A 21,076-nucleotide genomic window follows, 5' to 3' on the forward strand; every position below is an offset into this window, starting at 1 on the left:
TAGGTAAATCCCATTGATTTAATGGATCTGCAGAACAGGATTTATGTGTTTTCCTCAGGGCCCATTCATACAAAAAAAGGGAGGAGATTCTAATTTTAACAATAAAATTTAAGGACTATTTTAACGTGTGTGGAATTCTTTAGAAACATTCAATGTTGATTTCAAGTTCTAATTGGTCCAATTGTGATACACAAATTGGCAATACTCAGTTTATCAATTCCAATGTGGAGAAAAAGTTGAAGCCTTAGAATCCCTGCTCTATTATCATGCTGTCAACAATTATTCTCTGAAGATGCCAGCCACAGATGCTGGTGAAACATCAGGAATAAACTCTTCTAGAACATGGTCACATAGCCCGAAAAACCCACAAAAAACTATGGACGCCAGCCATGAAAGCCTTCGATTTCACAATTATTCAGTCTCTTTTAATTACCTTTTAGCATGATCTTTCCAGTTGATCCTCCTAAGATATTTAATGTACCACTTCTGGCCCCCAACGATGTAGTTGCTTCTAGTAAAGCACCACTGATAAACTTTGAAAGAGAAGTCCTGCGTAAAGTGGCACGGTGTTCAGAAGTTCTGTGAATACATGATTTTATGCTAAAATTGTCTCCTTTACACCAGCAATCTGTATGGTGGCATGGTGTTCGTGGTTCCTTCACTGGGTGGGGAAAATATTCCAAAGAATCGTCTGCTCCTTTTGCTGATTTGAAGATCTGTCAAACACAAAGAAAAATAAAACCATTTTTCAGATAATATAATGAACTCTGGTGGGGTTCCCCCCCCCCAGTACAGAAGAACAGATCCCTATGCTTCTCTTACATTTTGCACTAAAATATTATTCTAATCCAATTTGCTTAAATTTGGAGAACAACAGATTGAGAATATAACAGTTACTGTTTTAAAGTTTGGAGCCACTCAGATGTCAACATCAAAAGAGAGAAAATAGGATATGGCAAGTCTCTAGAAAGATTTGAAGATAATGACAAAGCTTCTATACTGAATCCAGAAGGGAATGGAAATGTATACAGGAAATGTGTAAAACAGGTACATAATTTTAGGAAAAAGTTTTTATGTAGCTGTATTTATGGTCACTCACTCATTCTGTTGTTCTTAATAGTGTGAATTGTTCAAGGGTTTTACAACATCAGATATTTTTAGAGGTATAGACCCTAGGGGAGTTGTATCAAGGGAGTTGTTCGATGGAGAACCCTGCATACATTATAGTGTCTCAAACAACCTTAAGGTGAAAACAATACCCTAAAACACTATACAGTCGGCCCTCTTTATCCAAGGATTTTTTATCCACAGATTCAAGCATCCATAGCTTGAAAATATTCAAAAAAAGTACATATTCCAAAGAGCAAACCTTAATTATGCCATTTTATACAAGGAACACCATTTTGCTGTGCCATTGTATTAAATGGGACTTGGGCCTAATTCTTCAAATACTTTGATTTACTTTTGCTACATCCTGAACATACTCTTCAAATTTCTTTATTTTTAAAATCGAAAATAGAAATTCATTAAATCGTTTTGACTAGGCTTGATGTTTAGTCAGACAAGATATCCTGAACATTTTCATGTAAGCATGGCGGACTATTGGCATTTCAGAAAATTGTTGGTTTCAATACAGTTTTCAGGGAATTTAAGAATGAAATAAAGTTTTAAGTGCTGCCAGTCACACTTATACCATTTTATGATTAAACAATGATATAGATTAACCATTCAATTCATATTAACCCAGAGAATTAAAGGTAAACTAGTATATTATCTGATGGGAACAAAATGAAAAATGTAGTACGGTTTATTCTGGTCTCTCAATTATTTCAGGTATCTCCAAAACAAGGTATTTTCAGTATTATATCTTTTTTTTTTTAAATCGTAGAAGCCACATTTATGAAACAGCCTTTTTTTTAACAGCTTCAGTTATATACTGCTTCATACGGAACTAACTGTGTCTAAGCGGCTTAAAACTGTAAGCTAATTGCTCCTAACAATATGAGTACTCATTTTAGCGACCTCCTCGGAAGAATGCAAACCTGAGTCAAGCTTGAGCCCTTTTGCTGGTCTTGAACTCGCAACCTTGTGGTTTTGAGTGAGTGGCTGCAGTACAGGCATTCAACCACTGCACCACCAGTCTTGGCCATTAGAAACAAATTTTAAGGACTGGAAGCACTACCAATTGTTTTTTTCATTCACATCATAAGCAAGATCATCAACATCAACTTGAGCAATTCTGGGTAAATATTCAAGGCCTTTACAATATGTTACAAAGACTAAAGACTACCATATTTGTTAATAAAGAACATTTTGCTTTATGCTAGGTTTTCCCTGTCCAGCTTCCATCTATAGACACAAATAATCAATCTGCCAACTGTGGATAACATTTTGTGTCTCCGCTTAAAGGGCTGTGGGCCATGAAAGTCTACAATAAATTTGTTAGCCTTCAATGAGCCATGTGAATTTTGGCTGTTTATAAATAAATGAGCCAGAAGATCTTTGTGAAGAGTCAGCCACAGGATTCTTAATATTTAGTAAGATGAAAGACAACATAATCTGTGACTCGTAATGTTGAGACAACCTGACCTTTAAAGGATCCTTTTTCTTCTTCAGACTGCAAAGCACCAAATGAAATCCTTAGTCAGTTACTACCATTAATCATATCTGGCACTATAGCAAGATAGAGACATTGAATACTAGTTGTAGCTAACAAAATTTTGAAAAACTACATAAGAGCTCAACTGCTATCTTAAATTAAAATTGCCACATTTTCAGAATACTGGAACACACAAAACAGGGTACATACTTTACCAAGAAAAGATCCCAAACCAAATTTCTAGCATCTCCATACTGGCAGGAAAACTTGGGGACCCACTATTGAAAACCTGGAGACCCACTGCCATTCCAAAGTCTATATTTAGATAGACCAGTGACCGAACTCTGAATAAGAGAGTTTCCTATGTTCATAACCTCAATTTTCATCTACAAAATGCATTTTAAAAGGGGTAGCTTGATTAATTTTAGAAAACACCACAAGCCATTTCAGGAAATAGCAAACCCTCCAAGAGTCACAGTTTGGCTCGAAAGCCATGCCTAGTCCTTTGCATTCCCAGTTTTCCTGTTTCTCTTGCAGAGTCCCAGATTCCCCACTTCTTTATCTCCACCCCTTCCAGTCTGAATATTTGTTTCTGAGATTTGCACAAACCTTGCGTTTCAAAGCTTAGTTTTACTGGTTTTCTGCACCCCTTCCTTTTGATTTACTAAGCCTCTGTATGTATTAGTGTGCCAGTGATGCACTATGTCATAGGAAAGAAATTGTAATTGGTAGATGTCCAACACTGGGAAAGATTTACTCTTTACTTACTTTCTAAAATATTTCCCCCACAAAGTAATTAACCATGCAATGACACATATATTTACTAAGAAGTAATTTCCAATGAGTTCAGTGGGACTTACTCCTAGGTAAATGGGTACAGGATTTTAGCTAGAGTGAGACATTCTAAAAAGACACTGGAATACTGTACAAAAATTTCTTTATGAGAGACACTTTCCCCCCAGTTATATCTTCCCAATTATATCAGTATTGTATTGATTCATTTGGGGTTTTCCCCCTCCCCATTTTTCAGGTTTTCCTAAACTCAGTACATAAATTCCAAGATTTCATTGCCTCAAACAGTACTTTTGCATGCTGTTCTTCATAATACCTTTCGTTCTCTTGTTTGGCTACACACTTTTCATCACTCTCTGATGTTACTTGGCCACACATGTCCTGCTTTTCTTCTATGAAATACTGGAGGGCATGAGTCAGTTAACTTATACAGATTCCAGTCACATTAAATGAGTTCTTTCTTGAGAGTAAGGAAAGGGAAACTAATCTGGATCAGGATTCTCCTGCGGAGAAGAAAGAGGACTTTATGCTATTGCCCCCTGCTGTAATCCTAATCCAAATTTGGAGGCCTTGTGACCCTAATTTTTTTGCTCCAAAGTGATTCAATGAACTCTGCAGGGAATAAAAGTACTGTACAAGGTAAACCATTAAAGGCCTTTAAAGATCTGCTGGTGTGATGCAGGAGATTGGCACCCATGGACCTAACTGTGAATTAAAAATCACATAGCCACTGATTTAGGAGTAATTCCCATGTTATCTGTTGCACACGTATTGTGAACAGCAAAAAACAAGCATCAGGTTAGAATCAATGAAAGATGCTATGACAAACCTTCACCTCCTTATTCATCTCTCAGTTTAAAAACAAACAAAAACAAGACAGCTGATGTTTATACTGTATATCAAAAGCAATATGCTTTAAGAAAATGGAACAGATTCCAAAAGAGACCAGAAGTAACTGTATAGTTTCGTGGCACTAATATTCACAGCTCTGTTGTTGGTTAATAATTTCATTACCTGCCATTCATTAACTATTCTTCCTGAAGAGATTAAGTCCTGAGTTCTGTCACCACAGTGATATATTATTCCATATCTGTTTTTTAAAACATGTCATGATGGCACAGTGTCAGGTTAAATATGATGTGCATATCTTTGCTTTAAAAAGCCAAATGAAACTGGCAAGCAACTATAATTATATCATTTTGATTAAAAACATTATCCATTCATTATTTAAAACTTTCTTATTATTTATGTTGTTAAATGGTGCTATACACTTTACAAAAGATACAGTAAGCAGGTCTCTGTCCAAAGCAACTTACAGTCCAAATAAAATTGTTAATGTATGATGCATGCAAGTAACTTTTTCTCTATTTAGACTTGCTGCTTTGTTGTACTACCTATTTATTGTATTATTACTATTATTGTTAATAAGATAACTGGTACAGAACTGTTCAGCTCACCACATTTAACTGGGACACAGGGTAAGTCTTGGACAGCCGTTTGCCATCTTTTTTGCTATATTTATACTCAGTTATCTTCAGAATACCAGAGTCACTGGTATAATACACATTCCTTTCTAGTGTGTTCTGAAAATATTTGACTAACAAAAATAATTTCTAATTACTGTAGTTACCTTCCAAAATATTTAATGTTTTGCAACCCGTGAAGATGTCTGTTGCTTATGCTGCATTCAAGTTTTCTTGACTACCAACACAAAGAAATCTTTTGTTTGCAGAAACCGGCGACAGTGTCTTGTTGTAAAGATAATTATAAGGAGTAAAGATGTTAATCTCTTTTATATGAAAGTAGACATCAAGGCAATTAGCTGTCTCGGAAATATGTGCGTTTCTTCAACTGTCTCATCCCAAAAGTGCATTTCACCTACTTTTTTCTATTTATGTCTGAAGACCATTCAAACAGCTCAGATGAAGTAAATTCAGGGATGCAGGGCTTGTTGCTGTGATTTGCTGTCAAATTGGCTTCTGCTTATGGCAGCTCTATAAATGAGAAACCTCCAAGACACTCTGTCATCAACAGCCCTGCGAAAATTGTGGCTTTTTAAAAATTAAGCCTTTTTCAGCCCCATACTTAGACAGGGGACTATATCACACATGAGGGATTTCTCTTAATTTCGAATGAAAAGAAAGTGGGGCCAGAATGCATTCACGTGAATTTGCTAGTTCAATGAATTTACGTGAATGCGAATTGCGTTCGGACTGACTCCACATTGCCCGAAAATAGCATGCCCTTGCCCAAATTTGCGTGTGGTAGTCTATCACGCAATAACGTGAAACTCCATGACTGCACTCGGACTGACTTCCCATTACCCAAATTTGCGTGTAGTGGGTTATCACACAATAACGTTAAACCCCATGATTGCATTCAGATTGCGATTGGATTATACTTCCAATTTCCCTTGTCTGATAAGGAAGGAACGCGTTCTTCTTCTCTTACTATTCCTTCATTTTACCAAGCACTACCACCTTTTCAAGACAGGTAAATTAAGCCCATCCTCCTTGGGAATCTGTTGTCCATAAAGATCTTTTTGTTTAGTACAAGTCTGGGATTCTTTATAACAGTGGCTCTCAAATTGTTAACCCTTGTGAACCCATTTATAGTTACATATGGACATCCCACCCACACCCCTTGACATAATATGTGAATAAATATATTTAGTTTATATAGTGAATATTTGTTTGTACTGTACATTCATAGATATTCATATTTTAACATTTGATAAAGAAATAACACTGATCAAATTAACAGGTTAATTTAAATAAATTCACATAAATTCAAGGCCTCCAAGTCTCACTTTCTCCTTCAGCAACTCTTGCCCACCCATCCCCGGGATCCTGTCTCACAGTTTGAGAATCACTGCGTTATAGGAAAATTATATAAAGAAGGACCGCTGTCTTCCAATAGTTTAATTTGAATGGTACAATGTTCTTAGTGACTGGTATGTACTAGTAATATGTCTAAGAGGAAACCAAACATACTGCTGTGTAAAGTTCTCAGCACTCAGAAAAAAATAGTTATCTTTTTTGGTAATAAGGCTGTAGCAAAGTTAAATTTTAAAAGCAATGTATCAAGTAAGAGAAAAGTTACTCTTTGGAGTAGCAAGTTAGAGGGTTTATTTTTTAAATAGCTATTACTTTTCAAGAGGCCTTTTCGCATGGGATTTTAAACTTTATATGCCATTCTCTTGTCAATTCTGTTGGAAGATTTTTGCATTCTCTTTCCCCCTCCTTAGATAAATAGGGATTTCTTGCATGCAAATTTCTCTCTCTCTCTCTCATTCAAACTAACCATGTAAGTCTCACAAACACACACACACACGCACACACACACACACACACACACACACATTTTTGGACTAACAAACATTGTCTCTCAAAGATTTTCAACTGAACTGTTGCTTTTCCATCATCCTCCTCTCTCAACTTTCTTTGGAAAGATGGTGAGATAAAGACCTGAACTATTCACTAGCTAGGTTAGGCTATAGATTTTATGTATATGTAGATTAAAGCCATTAGTAAACTTTTGTTTGAACTGCAAGCTACTTGTGTTGTTTTCGAGTCAGTCTCAGTTCTTAGGGAAGCATAGGAGCAAAACAGACAGCCCCAAAGGAGCGGCTTGCTGCCGCCCCTTTGAGCACAGGATAGGGGCCGTAGCAACCACATACTGAGGCCCCAATCCGGCATTTTCCTGGCACAAAAAGAAGTGGCAAAATGCCGCTCTTTTTTGCACCAGAAAAAGTTGCCTTTGCTGCTAGGGCAGCAGTTTTTCCACATTTCAGCAGTGTGTGGCATCTAAATGCTGTGCATACGCCATGCCCCCTAGTCGCCAGCTCTTTTTGGTCTGTTCAGCCCCATAGTTAGACAAAGGCACATTTCTGCTACTCTGCTGATTTAAAGCTAGACCCTAACAGACTTGACTTTGATATTTTTGATATTTAAATATTTTTGTCTCTGTAACAAAGGCTGAAGCCTTAGGAAATGTAAATTACCCTTCAAATCCTTAGTTTCTTGCTCTCATAAATGTAAGAGAGAAAAATGGAAAAGTAATAAGTGGTGCAACAAAAATGTAATAAGCTACCTTTTCTCCTTTTTTACAGCTGTGTAATGAGTAACAGGAGTCAGTTACTGTTTAAACACACTGTAACAAGTAATGTATAATTAATAAGTGTTAACAGCTTTAGAATTGATGGAAAGGCTATTATGGTTCCACAAGTTAAAGGGGAGTTACTTGATGTAGTGATTCATCTCTGTGTACCTCAAAAGAGGAGAGGTTATCAACAATTTAGGTGCCTGAAATTATTCTTGCCAGAATACCCAGAGCCAAGTCTCTCCATTAATTTAAGAAGCCATGAAGAAGTGGCATCAACTAGAGGCTAAGAGTGTCAACTCTGTGCCAAGAATCTAAAGTGCTACATAAATGTTATGTATAAGGTTAAAACTCATCCATGCACTCTCATCTAAAGTCAGAGAAATTCTAGAAGACACTACCAATAAGAAAAGACACATACCAATTCCACCTCTACAACAATTTGCTATGAAGTTGGGGTAGAAAGCATAAGTCACAAAACAGGAAGGTGGGATTTTACATACTTGTATTAACAAATATGTTATCCCTCTACAAACATGTTATCCCTCTCTAGCAGATAGTTGATTAGCTCTTTCCTTATTTACATCCATAGCTCCCAAAACCACTTATTCTAATTCCATTCCTAAGATTTTAAATACATGGTCACCCAAGGAGGTGGACAGCCCACCTCATCAACTCAAAGGATAACTGAGGGAGTTCACAGAGTCACTAGCTAGTACTACCCTTTCAAGCATGGCTGGTGACATGCACAGTGGCTAGTATTCACCTGCTTTGTAAAGGAGTAGTCAATGTTTGATGATGATGATGATTACCAGATGGTACATACCATGCTAGCCAAGCTGCCAGTTACTGGGGAAGATGACAGCACCGAACCTTAAATGCCTGAACAAAAAGTTTGAAATGGGCCCAGGTCTGAACTGGAAGTGATCTACATGAAGAAGAGACAGATAATTTTTTAGGGAGAATTAAAGAAATCTGGAAGGAAAACCTGCCAGTAGCTTTTACAATAATCCAGGTGTGACATAACCAAGGCCTGAATAAGCAAATGGACAGGCTCAGTGATCAAAAACCTATGGATCCTATAATGTTCAAAAGATGGAAATTACATGAATTTGCTGATACCCTGATAAAGGAGTGCAGGAACAAACAATCATCCAGCAGTACTCCGAGGTTCTCTGCAACTGAGACAGAACCATTGTTGTTGTTAACTGCCCTGAAGTCAACTCCTACTCATGGTGACCCTCTGGATGAGATATCTCTAAGACCCCCTGTCCTCCATTGCTCTGTTTAGGTCCTGTAAATTCAGACTCGTTAACCTTCCTAATTGAGTCTATCCATCTGGCTATATTGTCTCTCTTTCTACTACCTTCTACCTTCCCTAGCATTATTGTATTTTCTAATGTCATGCCTTCTCATGATGTGGCTAAAGTATGACAGTAGAAGACATCAAGGAAATAAGCTTCACATGCTCTGAGATGATCAACTTTTTAAAATCCCCACTTGTTTTGGCCTTAATAAGAAAAGGTCTTCTTCAGGTGCTAGAAACAAACACATGCACACACATTATAGGTACAGTATTAAAAGACAGGACAACATTCATTTAACTGTAACATTAAATCACATAGGAATATATTATTTTTCATAACAGAAATATGTCTTGGTTGGTGCTGTATGACTAAGTGAATTCTTGATGGTGCCACAACTTCTAAAGCAGTTTTTGATGCAGGGTTAAACTGATCAGCCAGAACATCTGGATTTAATGCGTCCTACACAAAGCTCTGGTCCACTGGAGTGTCTCCCACTTCCTGGTGCCCAGTTTGTCCACCACTCTGTGGTTGGACCTAAAAGATCACTGGGTAACTGACTGAAGGCTTAGAAAGTAATTCAGAGATATCCTAGATAAATCCTGACAATGCTTCCTCTGTATGGCAGAGGTAGGAGGAAGTAGCATCTCACCTTTGCAAGACACCAAGAAATGATCTGATATCCTTGCCTCTATAACCTTGTTTAGCTCAATATCTAGCTTCCTAATCAGGCACAGGTCCAAGGTCCTCCAGCCACATGAGTGGGGTTTCCACAATTTCCAAATAAAAAAATTGGGAGAAAAATTCTGAGAAAATGATGAACTACCTCTGTGGATATTGAAATACCCACAGATACCGTAATATGAATAGGGCTTAAAGACACAAATGTTGATAATCACTCTGAGAATTAATCCTGAAAGGACCCTATAAATCCTCTGGGAGATGACTTATTTGCATGGTTGTCACTTCAAAAGATATTTATGAAGTACAGTATTACTGTTTGTGACAAGAGTCTTAATGAGCAATGATGTCATAAATTATTGCAGTCCCTCCTCTCCAGTTTACCATTTGAGGAGAGTACACACAAGAAAAGCCATGTGTAGCCAGCCAACCATGGTAGCCAAAGGAACAGAACTGTCCATTGATAACCAAGTCTCAGTGACCATGGCTAAAGATATTCTGTGATCTAACAAAATAGCTGGCCAAAAGTCATGCTTTTCAAACCAATGAGACAGCATTCCATAACAGAATGTACAACATCTATTTCTGTACATGTACAGGGCTCCGCTATGGATCCTCAGTCTTTCCACTTGCATGATGAGCTATAGGTGCACTTTAGAGTGAATGTACAGAAACTAAATGTTTGGCTTCCCTGCAGAGTAATAAAGCTAACAGTGTAGTCTAAGAAGGACTTACATGTCCTATCTATCTATCTATCTGCACAAATTTACATCCCACAGGGTGCAGGGGGACCTCAAATGTTATGTGCTTTCAGCTCCAACTGCATCTTATAGCAACCCTATCATGTTTGTTTGTTTGTTTTTGGCAAGATTAATTCAGAGGAGGCTTACCACTGATTTCTTCTTAGACTGAGATAGTGTAACTTGCCTATCTCACAGTTATTTCACAGTTGAAGAGGGATTCAAACCCTGGTCTCCCAGAGTCCTAGTTCAACACTCAAACTACTGGATCATGCAAGCTCCCACGACCACATTACAGTGGTGGGCAGAGCCAAAAGAAAAAGGATAGGACCAAATACACCATAACATTTTAGCTTGACATTCTAATTGCTAGTAATTACGTCTTAGGAAAGGACTTTTCAGCCTTTTAGGAGGGAAACCTGTAAAAAGCTGATAAATCACAGAATGGTGGTATCATGGGAAGAAAGTACAGCTCCCTGGGGAACCCTGCAGGCCTGGATTGGGATTTCAGGAGGGCTAGATTGGAACTCAAGTTCATGTTCAAAGGATGTTATGAAGAGAGGAAAATGAGCTAGTCTCATCATTTTTTTCTCAGCTTAAAGTTGCCCTAACTTAACCTGAATGTCACTATTTTCAAATAATTTTCTTAGAGAGGTGTGTGTGTGTGTTTTAAAGTTTCTTATAAGATGAAAGTGAACGTGAAAATCTTCCTCTATACATTTTGAGCAATCACAGGAAATCTATAGAGTAAAAAATCATTATATAAACATGAAAAGCCAACATTTTGCAGTGATTATTTTTCAACCACACACACTCATATACTGAAGGACACTTCCTTGGCTCTGCAAACTATCGTAGTTGTAAAAGGTAAACAATCATAAATAACTTGCAGAAGAATAAGACATGATATATCTAGTATGTAGCTCTGTATAAACAGCCTATAATTCAAGAAGGTGTTGTGAAAAGTGTTTAACACACATGTACACACCTTGGCACTAAACCTTTATCTCACAACTGTGCTATGGAGTTTTCTTTGTTGTGTATCAGCTAACATGGTTGGAAAGAGAAGAATACTAGATATCCTTTTTTAGTATTACATGGTATAGTTTTCTTTAATGTCGAGAAAAGCATTTTAGAAGTATTTATTGCAATGGCACCAGTGTTAATACTGTAATGGATAAAAGCAGTTTCTTTCAGTAACTATACAGAAAGTAACAATAACAGTAATATTTACAGAATATAAATTAGAAATCTAATAAAGTTTCTATATGGCACCCTCAATTGTGAAAGGAATGAGAAACAATACAAATTCCAGTGGGAAAGTGTGGAATACAACAAGAAGACACTGCCTGTACACGAGATTATATATCTGTACTGAATAATTTGTGGCATAATGGTTTGAGTGTTGGATTATTATAACTCTGGAGACCAGGGTTCAATTCCCAGCTCGATCATGAAACCCATTGGGTGACCTTTGGAAAGTCACATGGTCTCAGCCACAGGAGAAGGCAATGGCAAACCTCTTCTGAACAAATATTGCCAAGAAAATCCCATGATAGGTTTGCCTTAGGGTCGCTATAAATCGGAAAGGACTTGAAGGCACACATTAACAACAAACCCAATTATGATTAATTGTGATAGAATCCCTATCTAGATTAGTTCAACTGTTGCAACTTTTGGGGTCCTTTTACCCTTGAGATACCTCCCTGTATCTGGTACTCAGGCCTCAAGTTGACGAATATATTGGATAACTAGCTGTGTTGATCAGCAGATTCAGTGGTAATGTGTAACTGACTCACATCTTATCAAATCTTAAATGGAAACACCCAAAGATGTAGGAAAGAAAACCATTAACATTTTATTTATTAAATAACAAATAAATTAAACAATGAACTCTCTGAAGTCCTTCCAGTTTTAGTTTCCAAAACTCTATTTGGATCTTCCTAATTGGCTCTTACTCTATTTCTAACTGACCCTAGCAAACCATTTTGCAGACAACAACTGTTATTAGTCTACAACAACACCATCTTATTCTTAGAAGTTGCATATTAGCAGCCTACTCTTGTATCAAAAAGCAAAGCCTTTATTTTCCAGCCCACTATCCATCAGCCCAGGATTTCAAATGGTTGCAAGTTGTACATGGCTAGTAAGAAGTACATAGTTCAAGCTATGGCTGCAGCCCTTTCCCAAGGACAAGCACAAGGTTAAAACAGTGATTTAAAATTAGCAATCAAGGTGGCTCATAATGATAAAATAGAGATAAATTACAAAATTATAATTAAAACATAAATTATAAATCCTTTGATTAAAAACATAATTGGAAAATAAATCAGTTAAAAGGAAAATGAACAGCACCTGGGAGCACATAAAAGCTGAAATATGTTTTTTCCTGTTGACAGATGACATCAAAGATGGCGCTAATCTGGCCTCCCCTGGTGGGAAGTTCCAGAACATGGGAGCAGACACCAAGAAACCTCTCGCTCAGTTCCTGCCAAATGTGTCTCCAGTGATAAATGTATTTTAATGCAGACCATCCTATAAACATAGGGGTTTAACATGCCGCCCCTTTCAACGCTGGAACAGGGCGGCAGCAATTATATGCTGTGGCCCCGATCTGGCCTTTCCATGGCACAAAAAAAGCACAAAAAGTGGCTCCTTTCTGCTCCGTGGAAAGGGCAGCATAGCTACTGGCACCACAGCTTTTCTGAGTTTCTTTGGTGCTGTGTCATCTGGACGCAGTGCCAGAGGAGCGCTGTGACATCACCCACTGTGTGGTGGGGCATGCAGCATCATGCCAGCATGGAAGCAGAGTCAGGGCATGTCTCATGCAGACGTCACGCCCCACTCCATCCTGATGCTGGCCTTTATGGCCAGTCTGTTGAGGCCCATAGTTAAAGAACAGTATAATATATATGCAGAGCATATATAACTTACCCACAACTGATTTTGCAGATAAAGTCCTGATTAATCCTCTGTTTTCCTATTTTTATAGCCGCTTTTAAAATGTCAGTTTCTTTCTCCTACTACTACTTTTCTCCTTTATTGTCAGCTTATTTTCAATATCTGCAAACTAAGTTCAAAGTGCAAAAGTAGTTTTTACACAATTCACTCAACAGAGTAGGGGGTAGAATCTTGGTCTTCCTTGTAAGCACAGGCAAAAGTAAACTGTAGCAACTGCAGCTTATGTGCTTCCTCATAAATAACATTTGCTAACTTGACCACATATGTCCCAGTTTTCATTTGTGAAATATAATAACGGACTCTACATGACTGTTGAATAACCATAGCCAGATTACTTGAGTGCCATATGTCCTAGCCTAGGGGCTAATTATCCACACTTAACCACTAGTAAGAGCTGTAATTCAAATGGGTTTCCCTGTGATAAGGATGCCGTTCAGATGGAATCTCCTTCCCAGGCAGCTTCTTCTGGCACCAACCCAATGTTTTTCTGGCAGCAGGCAAATCTCTTTTTTGTTTGTCCAGGCCTTTAAGTGAAGCAGCTAGCTGGTTTTAATATTGTAAGTTTTATTGTTTTATTGCTCTCCTGTATATCTAATATTAAATTGTATTTTGTGTTTTCATTTTATGATTTCATTTACCACTCTAAGACCTGTTATTTGAAAAGCAGCACATACCACATACAGTGCAGCTGTGGACAAGTCTACATAGGGACCACCAAACGCAGTGTTCAAGCCCAAATCAAGGAACACGAGAGACACTGCAGACTGAGTCAGCCAGAAAGATCAGCAGTAGCAGAACACATTATAAACTGAAATTCTGGATCATGCCAACAACTATCAGGTCAGAATGCACAGGGAGGCCATTGAAATCCACAAACTCCTGGACAACTTCAACAGGAAAGAAGAACCCTTGAAAGTAAACAAAGCTACCAGTCCTGAAAAACACCAAAATCAAGAGTCAACACATGCAAATGAACATCACCCAGGGTCAGGGGGTTTCCCAGCAGACAACGGATTGCTAAGTAAATAGGCACACATATCCTCTGCATATGCTCCCACCCTGAGACCTTGCCATCCAACAACAGACCAACAGACAGATTAACATGTAAATCACTTTATTGTTTAAATAAATGAATATGAACTAACCCCCCCCCCCGTTCCACTAAATAATGACCATGACTAACACTGGGCCAAGCACAGCTCTCAAACTGAAGTCTCCACACACATTGTTGAAGAGAAAGGATAAGATAGGACTAACGTGGAAATTGTGTGAGGAGGAAAAAGAAGAAAGCATGAAAGATGCAAAAGCAGGTGGAACGTTCTCACTAAGCATATCAATCATGATACTTGCATAATACTCTTACTCATCCATTTCCCCCCCCCCCCGTATCTCCAGATAATTAATTATCTTTCTGGTGTTCCAACCTTTCATTAAACTTAATCAGCTCGAACTACTGCTGCATTATAGACAGAACAATCTTATTTTTACCTCTGCAATTCATCCCCTACAAAGTGGAGGGGAAGAGCTAGATCTCTGCTTACATTTCAGCTTCTGTATTTACAATTGCTTTATGAAAGACTTGGAGTAGATGTTAGTGCTCATGTCTCCAGTTTAAAAAAAGAAACTTCTCATCAGTCTATGATTTCTGGCAGCACACTGGATTTCTCACCTGAATTTCATTTTGCTTTCATTTGTTCATCAGGCCTAATATTTCCTTCTTACTTTCATTTTATTATACTTATTGACATATCTGTAATAAATATATCTGACTGACATGAGGGGAGTAAGGTAATTAAAGTCTGGTTGATGGCAACAGCACCCTTCCTTCATTTTTCTTGCTTATCTAAGCTCACAACATCTTCAGCGTCTTTCCCCATCTGTTCAAATTTTGAATGTCTTATTTTCTTGCCTTTGTAGCTGAATTCATGAGTTTGATCAAAGGTATACATGCATGATTTACCCTTGTTGTATAAAAGACAATAAATCTGCACATACAAATATGGTCTCTCATGCACATTTACTGAATCAGTACTGTACCTATGCTGTAATTCTCCCCCAAATACCAAAACAAACAAACAAACAAACAAAAACATTGACATATAAAAACTCCTATTGTTAATGGTTCTTGCCCACACACACAATCCATTTGTATTATTTGTTTCAATGTAGCTGAATAGATACTCTATGAAAAAACAAACCAAATCCCATTTTGCCTGGGCTCATGAAAAAAATAAATAAACATAATACATTGGGCCTTGGGATCTGCTGGGGTTGGTTACAGGTAGGGTTGCCATAAGTCAGGACCTCCAAACCGGGACAAATGTAGGACAAATGTAGGGCCACATTTTCAAACGTAGGACACTTTTTTAAAACATGGAGGACACATGAAAAAATTGATAATTTTTAAAAAATGTTAATATAAATGCATGTTTCTTCAGCTGCTCAAAATGGAGGACATTTTGGCATTATTCCTAGACAGATGGCAGAAATGTACTTCTCTTTCTGGCCAAATACCCCCCCCGCCCAATTCTACAACTACATGTCCCACTTCCAAGCAGGCATAGGATTTGAAAGACCACAGGCACCCCCTTTTGCCACTGCAAACTACAAGTCCCACTCCCAAGCCTTCTTAGCAATTCCCCTCTTCCTCCTCTTCCTTGCCCCCTCCAACCCCCCCCCAAACCCCTCACCCCCTCTTTTTCCCCAGGTATGTCTCAACTTAGGGGGGATTTATGGGTCAGATCCCTTGCAAAGTCTTTTTTCTTTTGTAATGGGGGCAAAGCCTTGAGAAGCCATGGACTCCTGAGAAGAAGAGGAGGGGGGCTTAGAGAGAGGGGGGTAAATAAGAGGACTAGAGGCAAGGTTGCCATAAGTCAGAAAGGAGTTGGGCACACAACAACAACAATAACAACAGCAACAGCAGAGGAGGAAGGGGGAGGAGGAGAAAAAAGGGGAAGGAGAAAGAAGAAAAGGAGGAGAAAGAAGAAGAATAGGAACAAAGAGAAAAAGAAGATGAGGAGAGGGAAGAAAGGAAGAAAAAGGAGAGGAGGAAGAGGAGGGGAAGAGGAGGAGAAGAAAAAAAACGGAATAACAACAAGAAGAGAAGGAGTAGAAAGAAAAAGAGAAAGAGGGAAAGAACTAAAAGCAGCTTGCCTGAGCGCAAAGCCCTCCCTGCTTGGAGTTGGAGCATGCCCAAATAAGGAAGCAGAGGGCTGGCTCCTTGAGAGGGCTGGCCAATAGGGGCAGGGCAGAGCAGCAGCCCCCGCCCCCTGCTAGCTCCAGCTGCTGCTGCTGGTCCAGACATGCTGCTCAGCCACCCGGGAATGGGGGGAGGGCGGGGTGGGACCGGGTACTCCCTCCAGGAGGCGGGAAAGTCCCGCCCACTGCCGTGAAATGGCAAGCCTAGTTACAGGACACACATACACCATGGATATCAAAATTCCTGGATACTCAAGTCCCATTAAATACAATGATGTAGTAAAATGGTGAGGGACAGCATGGTGTAGTGTTTTCAGCACTGGACTATGACTCTGGAAACCAGGGTTCAAATCCTCACTCAAGCATAAAAACCCACTGGGTGACCTTGGGCAAGAGGATTTCAGTGGCAAACCCCTTCAAAAGAAACTTGCCAAGAAAACCCTATGACAGGTTCTCCTTAGAACTTGGAGGCACACAACAACAAGTAAAATGATGTCCCTTATACAAAATGGCAAAATCAAGCTTTTCTTTTAGGAATTTGTATATATTTTTTAATATTTCCAAGCCGTGGATGGTTGAATCCTTCGATAAGGAATCCATGGATAGGGAGGGTTTTGTATAGGTTTCCCCAGTACAAATAGAGTCACATGTTTATTTTTAGTCCTATTAAGTTCATCAGGATTGATTTATTCTCAGGTAAGTATGTACTGTATAGCAGGGGCAGGGACCTTTTCTGAAATGAGAAGGCATGTGTCCAAACCCAGACGACTCTGTGAACCAGAAGGCAGTGAGGCACCATTGCTTAGATTAGGGAGCCATCTTTGTCCTTTGTCTTCCTTTCCCACTTAGAGAAGTTGGGGCTTGAAGAGAACCCAAACCATTCCTTAGATTCTACTGTGCAGGGAGGGTGAGAGAGGCAATGCATCTGAATCATGGATACCTGGATATGTCTCTGTCACTTCATCTCCCTTCTAAAGAAGTGGGGTTCTGGGATGGGGGGCTACCCCATGTAGTATCCTAGATGGCTGGATTAGGTCTCCCAGGCGTAGCATATAGGACTGCAGGATAATAACAACAGGTATAAACAATATGCATTTTTAAAAGCACTGACGGACAAAGTCACTGTGGTGTACACCATTCCTAGGAATATAAAGTCCTGGAAAATATGGAGGGAAAGTTTGTTCCCAATTTTTCCTATGATGATTGAAATTCTTAGTACAAGGTGTTCATATATTTACTCCTCCAAGTGTTCTAAAAACTATTAAACAGGAAGACCTTTACATAAGATTGTGTACAGTATCAGATCTGGCAATTTCTGCTGTTAGTTTTCCTTTCTCAGTTCTCTTTAAGGAAATTATTGCCTTTTAAGTTTGTACACAAGCCTTCTGTTCCAAGTGACCATAAGTATTTTGTTGCAGCATGAGGCTTCCACTAGTTTTCTCTTATTTAAAACAACCCAGTAAATTCTCTTCTCTCTCAAACGCTTATTCCACATTGACACAAGATGCACACAGCCATACTTTTAGATATGCTTCGCCAGAGATTTTTCTTTCACATAACCAGCTCACTTTCCCTTGTTCCTTCACAATGTAACTGACAGACATACATCAGATATTTGAATTTGTGACACTGTATATGAATCCAGGGCATTCAGCATTTTCAGCATGTTTCCCATTCCTTAATATGAATCCATGAATGGGGGAATAACCTGCAGGATATGACCTGGATAAAGCCCATGGCCCCATCACAACCTGTCCAGATTCTCCATTCCCCAGGTTTTTTCTAGGATCCCTGGTTGCAGGCCCATCTTTCACCTCCAAACTTTCCAAAGATGTGCAAGGGCTAGTGGGATGCATGCAGGCTTTGTCCACTCAAGCTTCAGTGTACCGTGGTAGTAGGAAAAGGAGAGCCGATAATGCAGCTTGGAAAACACAAAACACTACTTTTTGCTGCCTGGATCAAATGCAGCCAATCCATTGGGATCTCACATAAACACACACATCTCTACCAAAATGCTTCACAATGCTGTGTCAATCAAGGACAGCCCTATCCGTTGTGGTGGAGCATGAGGAGCCTCCCAGCCAATGTCCTGTTTCTGCTATATTCCTTCGCCACCACCCATACTTGGTTGGAGCAAACTATTCCACAATGCCAGTTCCTCCCCCAATCCTGAGGGTGGAGAGTAAAGAAAGTAGAGTGGTAAAAAGAGAAAGGAGGGGAAAGAAGCAGCAAAAAGAGAAGGGATAGGAGCTCTACCCACTTCACATCAGGTCTGGTTCTTGACTGAATTTTTTTCATGAGTGGCTAAGACATCTTTGGATTCTGGTGGTTCAGTATACATGAACTTTGTTTCATGCAAAAAATTATTTAAAGTATTATATAAAAAGCTCCCTCCGGACTATGTGTATAAGTTATATATGAAACTTAAAAGAATTTCATGTTTAGACTTGGGTCCCATCTCCAAAATCTCATAATGCTTATGCAAATATTCCAAAATCCCCCCCCCCCCAAAAAATCCAAAATCCCAAACACTTCTGGTTCCAAGCATTTAGGATAAGGGAGACTCAACCTGTACTAAAACAGTGAAGTTATGCACGAGCCTCAGCATGGCATGACATCAACATGCGTAAGAAAGAAATATACAGGATAATAAAACTGTATGCTTCTGTCTTGAAAGCACTGCTTCATTACATTATTTAAAAAACCCTTTCAATGAACACTATTTCTTCTTGCATCTAAAGAAAATGCTTCTTTCCTGCCCTTTTATCCCCACAAGCTCCAGATTAATGTATATTAATGTACACTTCCAACGATCTCAAAAAACTCTGATAAAAACTTTGTTCCTACAAGAATATACTTCATTAAAACCTCAAGGCATTTTTTTATTCAATGGGCAAGAAAGTAAATCTAAGGAAAGCTGCCCTGTGTCCCCAAAGCATTCTATGGCTCATATGATGTTTGTGGACATTTGACAATGTACAAATATGGACTGGAAAGATGAAATAATTGTCTTATCCAAAAAGCTGTGGAAAAAAATTCTAGCACAAATATATTTTTATGGTATGCTTTTCTTACAAGTCAGATATTTTCCATATTCTTTTAGTTTTATAACATTAGGAGGTGGTGAAAGGGATTTGCAAAAACCCAATATACACACTTTTAATTCACTGAAGTCTGTTGAAAGGGGGAAATACCTAAATGTGAAAGTTATCCAGCACTTATTAAACTTATTTGGCATGAAAAAAAGAATAGGAAAAAATCTTCTAAACTCACAGAATCAATAGACTGACCAAAGTGAGAGTTGAGAACTGAAGTGCTGACCACACCCAAGTCATACTAGATTGAATTGTTTTATCATAAAGAACTTGATTTATAGTTTATATCCTTGATTTATAGTTTATATCCTTCTCAGGGCCGGCTCATCCATATAGGCAAATTAGGCAGCTGCCTAGGGTGGCAAAATTTAGAGTCGGCTTTGCGGCTTCTTTTGTATAATTTTTGCATAATTAAACAATATTAAAGTAAAAACGCATTACGGCAAGCATTGTAAAAGCAAGCTACTGTATAATGGTTTCTTTGTACAATCACCAAAACATGAATGTGCGCCCCTCTGTGTCCTGGTACAGTCACATGGCACATCATCTGCCTTTCGCATGCGTGGAAGGGTGCCAAAATATTTCTCACTTAGGGTGACCAAATACCTAGAGCCGGTTAATTCCAATAGCAGTTGTCTGCTCCTGTAGGCCTCTGTTACGTATTAGGCTTCAAACTGGGAATCAGGATAGAAATGGAGTTTGGCATAATCCACTAAACACCTGCAATCATACCATTATTATATTCCATAACATTTATGAATTCTAAACACTTTAATAATGTTTTTCTCAGAATACTCTGTGCTTCCACGCATAAGCAGAGTTTTTGGAAGGCATGACAGCGAACAATCTGGTTTACACTTTGCTAACAATGTTTACGATTCCTCCATCAACCACCAATTTTTGTCAGAACAATGTAATCTATTTCAGACTAGCTGTAGTACCCAAAGTTGCTCAGAGGAATCGCTAATCATCACCAATGATTGCCCAGATCCAACTGCTCTGGAGAAAAAAGTGTCTTCTCTTTGGATGCTAAAATATTCCTAACTTCACACAATCTCAGTTGCCCCTGAGACAACATACCTCTTCCAGTTGATCTCCAAGCACAGTACTCTATAGAGATGGAAAAAATATATTTGCGTTGTCATGTGTGGCACATAGTCTATATTGTTAAGTTAGACCACCTCGCAGATTGCTAACCAATTTGGTAATTAAGCCATTAATGAGCCATTCAGAAACAAAGAGAAATTTGATTTTATGAATTCAGAATTTCAAAATATATATTGTTCATACCCATCTTGACTAAATCAAGTAATGTGGTAACAAACAAGCAGAGAGAAGAAATTTAATTGTATTTATATAAATGAAACAGAGGTGCAGAGGAATGCCAAGAAAACTTGACTTTCTGTTTCTTCAGTGTCAATGTCCAAACCTGGTCCACATCTCTGTACTATTTCCATTTTACGAAGAAACAGCTTGCAAGCAAGTTATTCCAAAGTTTTTACTTCCATAAGTATTTTCTTTGTGTATGTTGGCAAAAATCTGAGATTAGCCCAAAATTCTTTTTCCGGCCTATTGAGGCTAGTAGAGTAACATATGTCTGTTGAT

The 21,076-nt window shown here is 38.6% G+C and overlaps 1 protein-coding gene across 3 annotated transcripts in view; it reads right to left on the reverse strand.

Annotated features, from left to right (window-relative positions):
* Positions 1–21,076, reverse strand: part of PLCE1 (phospholipase C epsilon 1) — a 196,888-nt gene that overhangs the window by 104,001 nt on the left and 71,811 nt on the right. For 2 of the 3 annotated variants that reach the window (XM_042456837.1, XM_042456836.1), the window contains exon 3: positions 434–716. In XM_042456837.1, the coding sequence (XP_042312771.1) occupies positions 434–716 (283 nt within the window). Of the gene's footprint in view, positions 1–433; positions 717–12,572; positions 12,596–21,076 lie in introns of those variants that run through there. The other variant, XM_042456838.1, reaches the window with a different exon arrangement.

Source organism: Sceloporus undulatus, chromosome 3 (genome assembly GCF_019175285.1).
Source record: "Sceloporus undulatus isolate JIND9_A2432 ecotype Alabama chromosome 3, SceUnd_v1.1, whole genome shotgun sequence".
Classification (NCBI taxonomy): Eukaryota; Metazoa; Chordata; class Lepidosauria; order Squamata; family Phrynosomatidae; genus Sceloporus; species Sceloporus undulatus.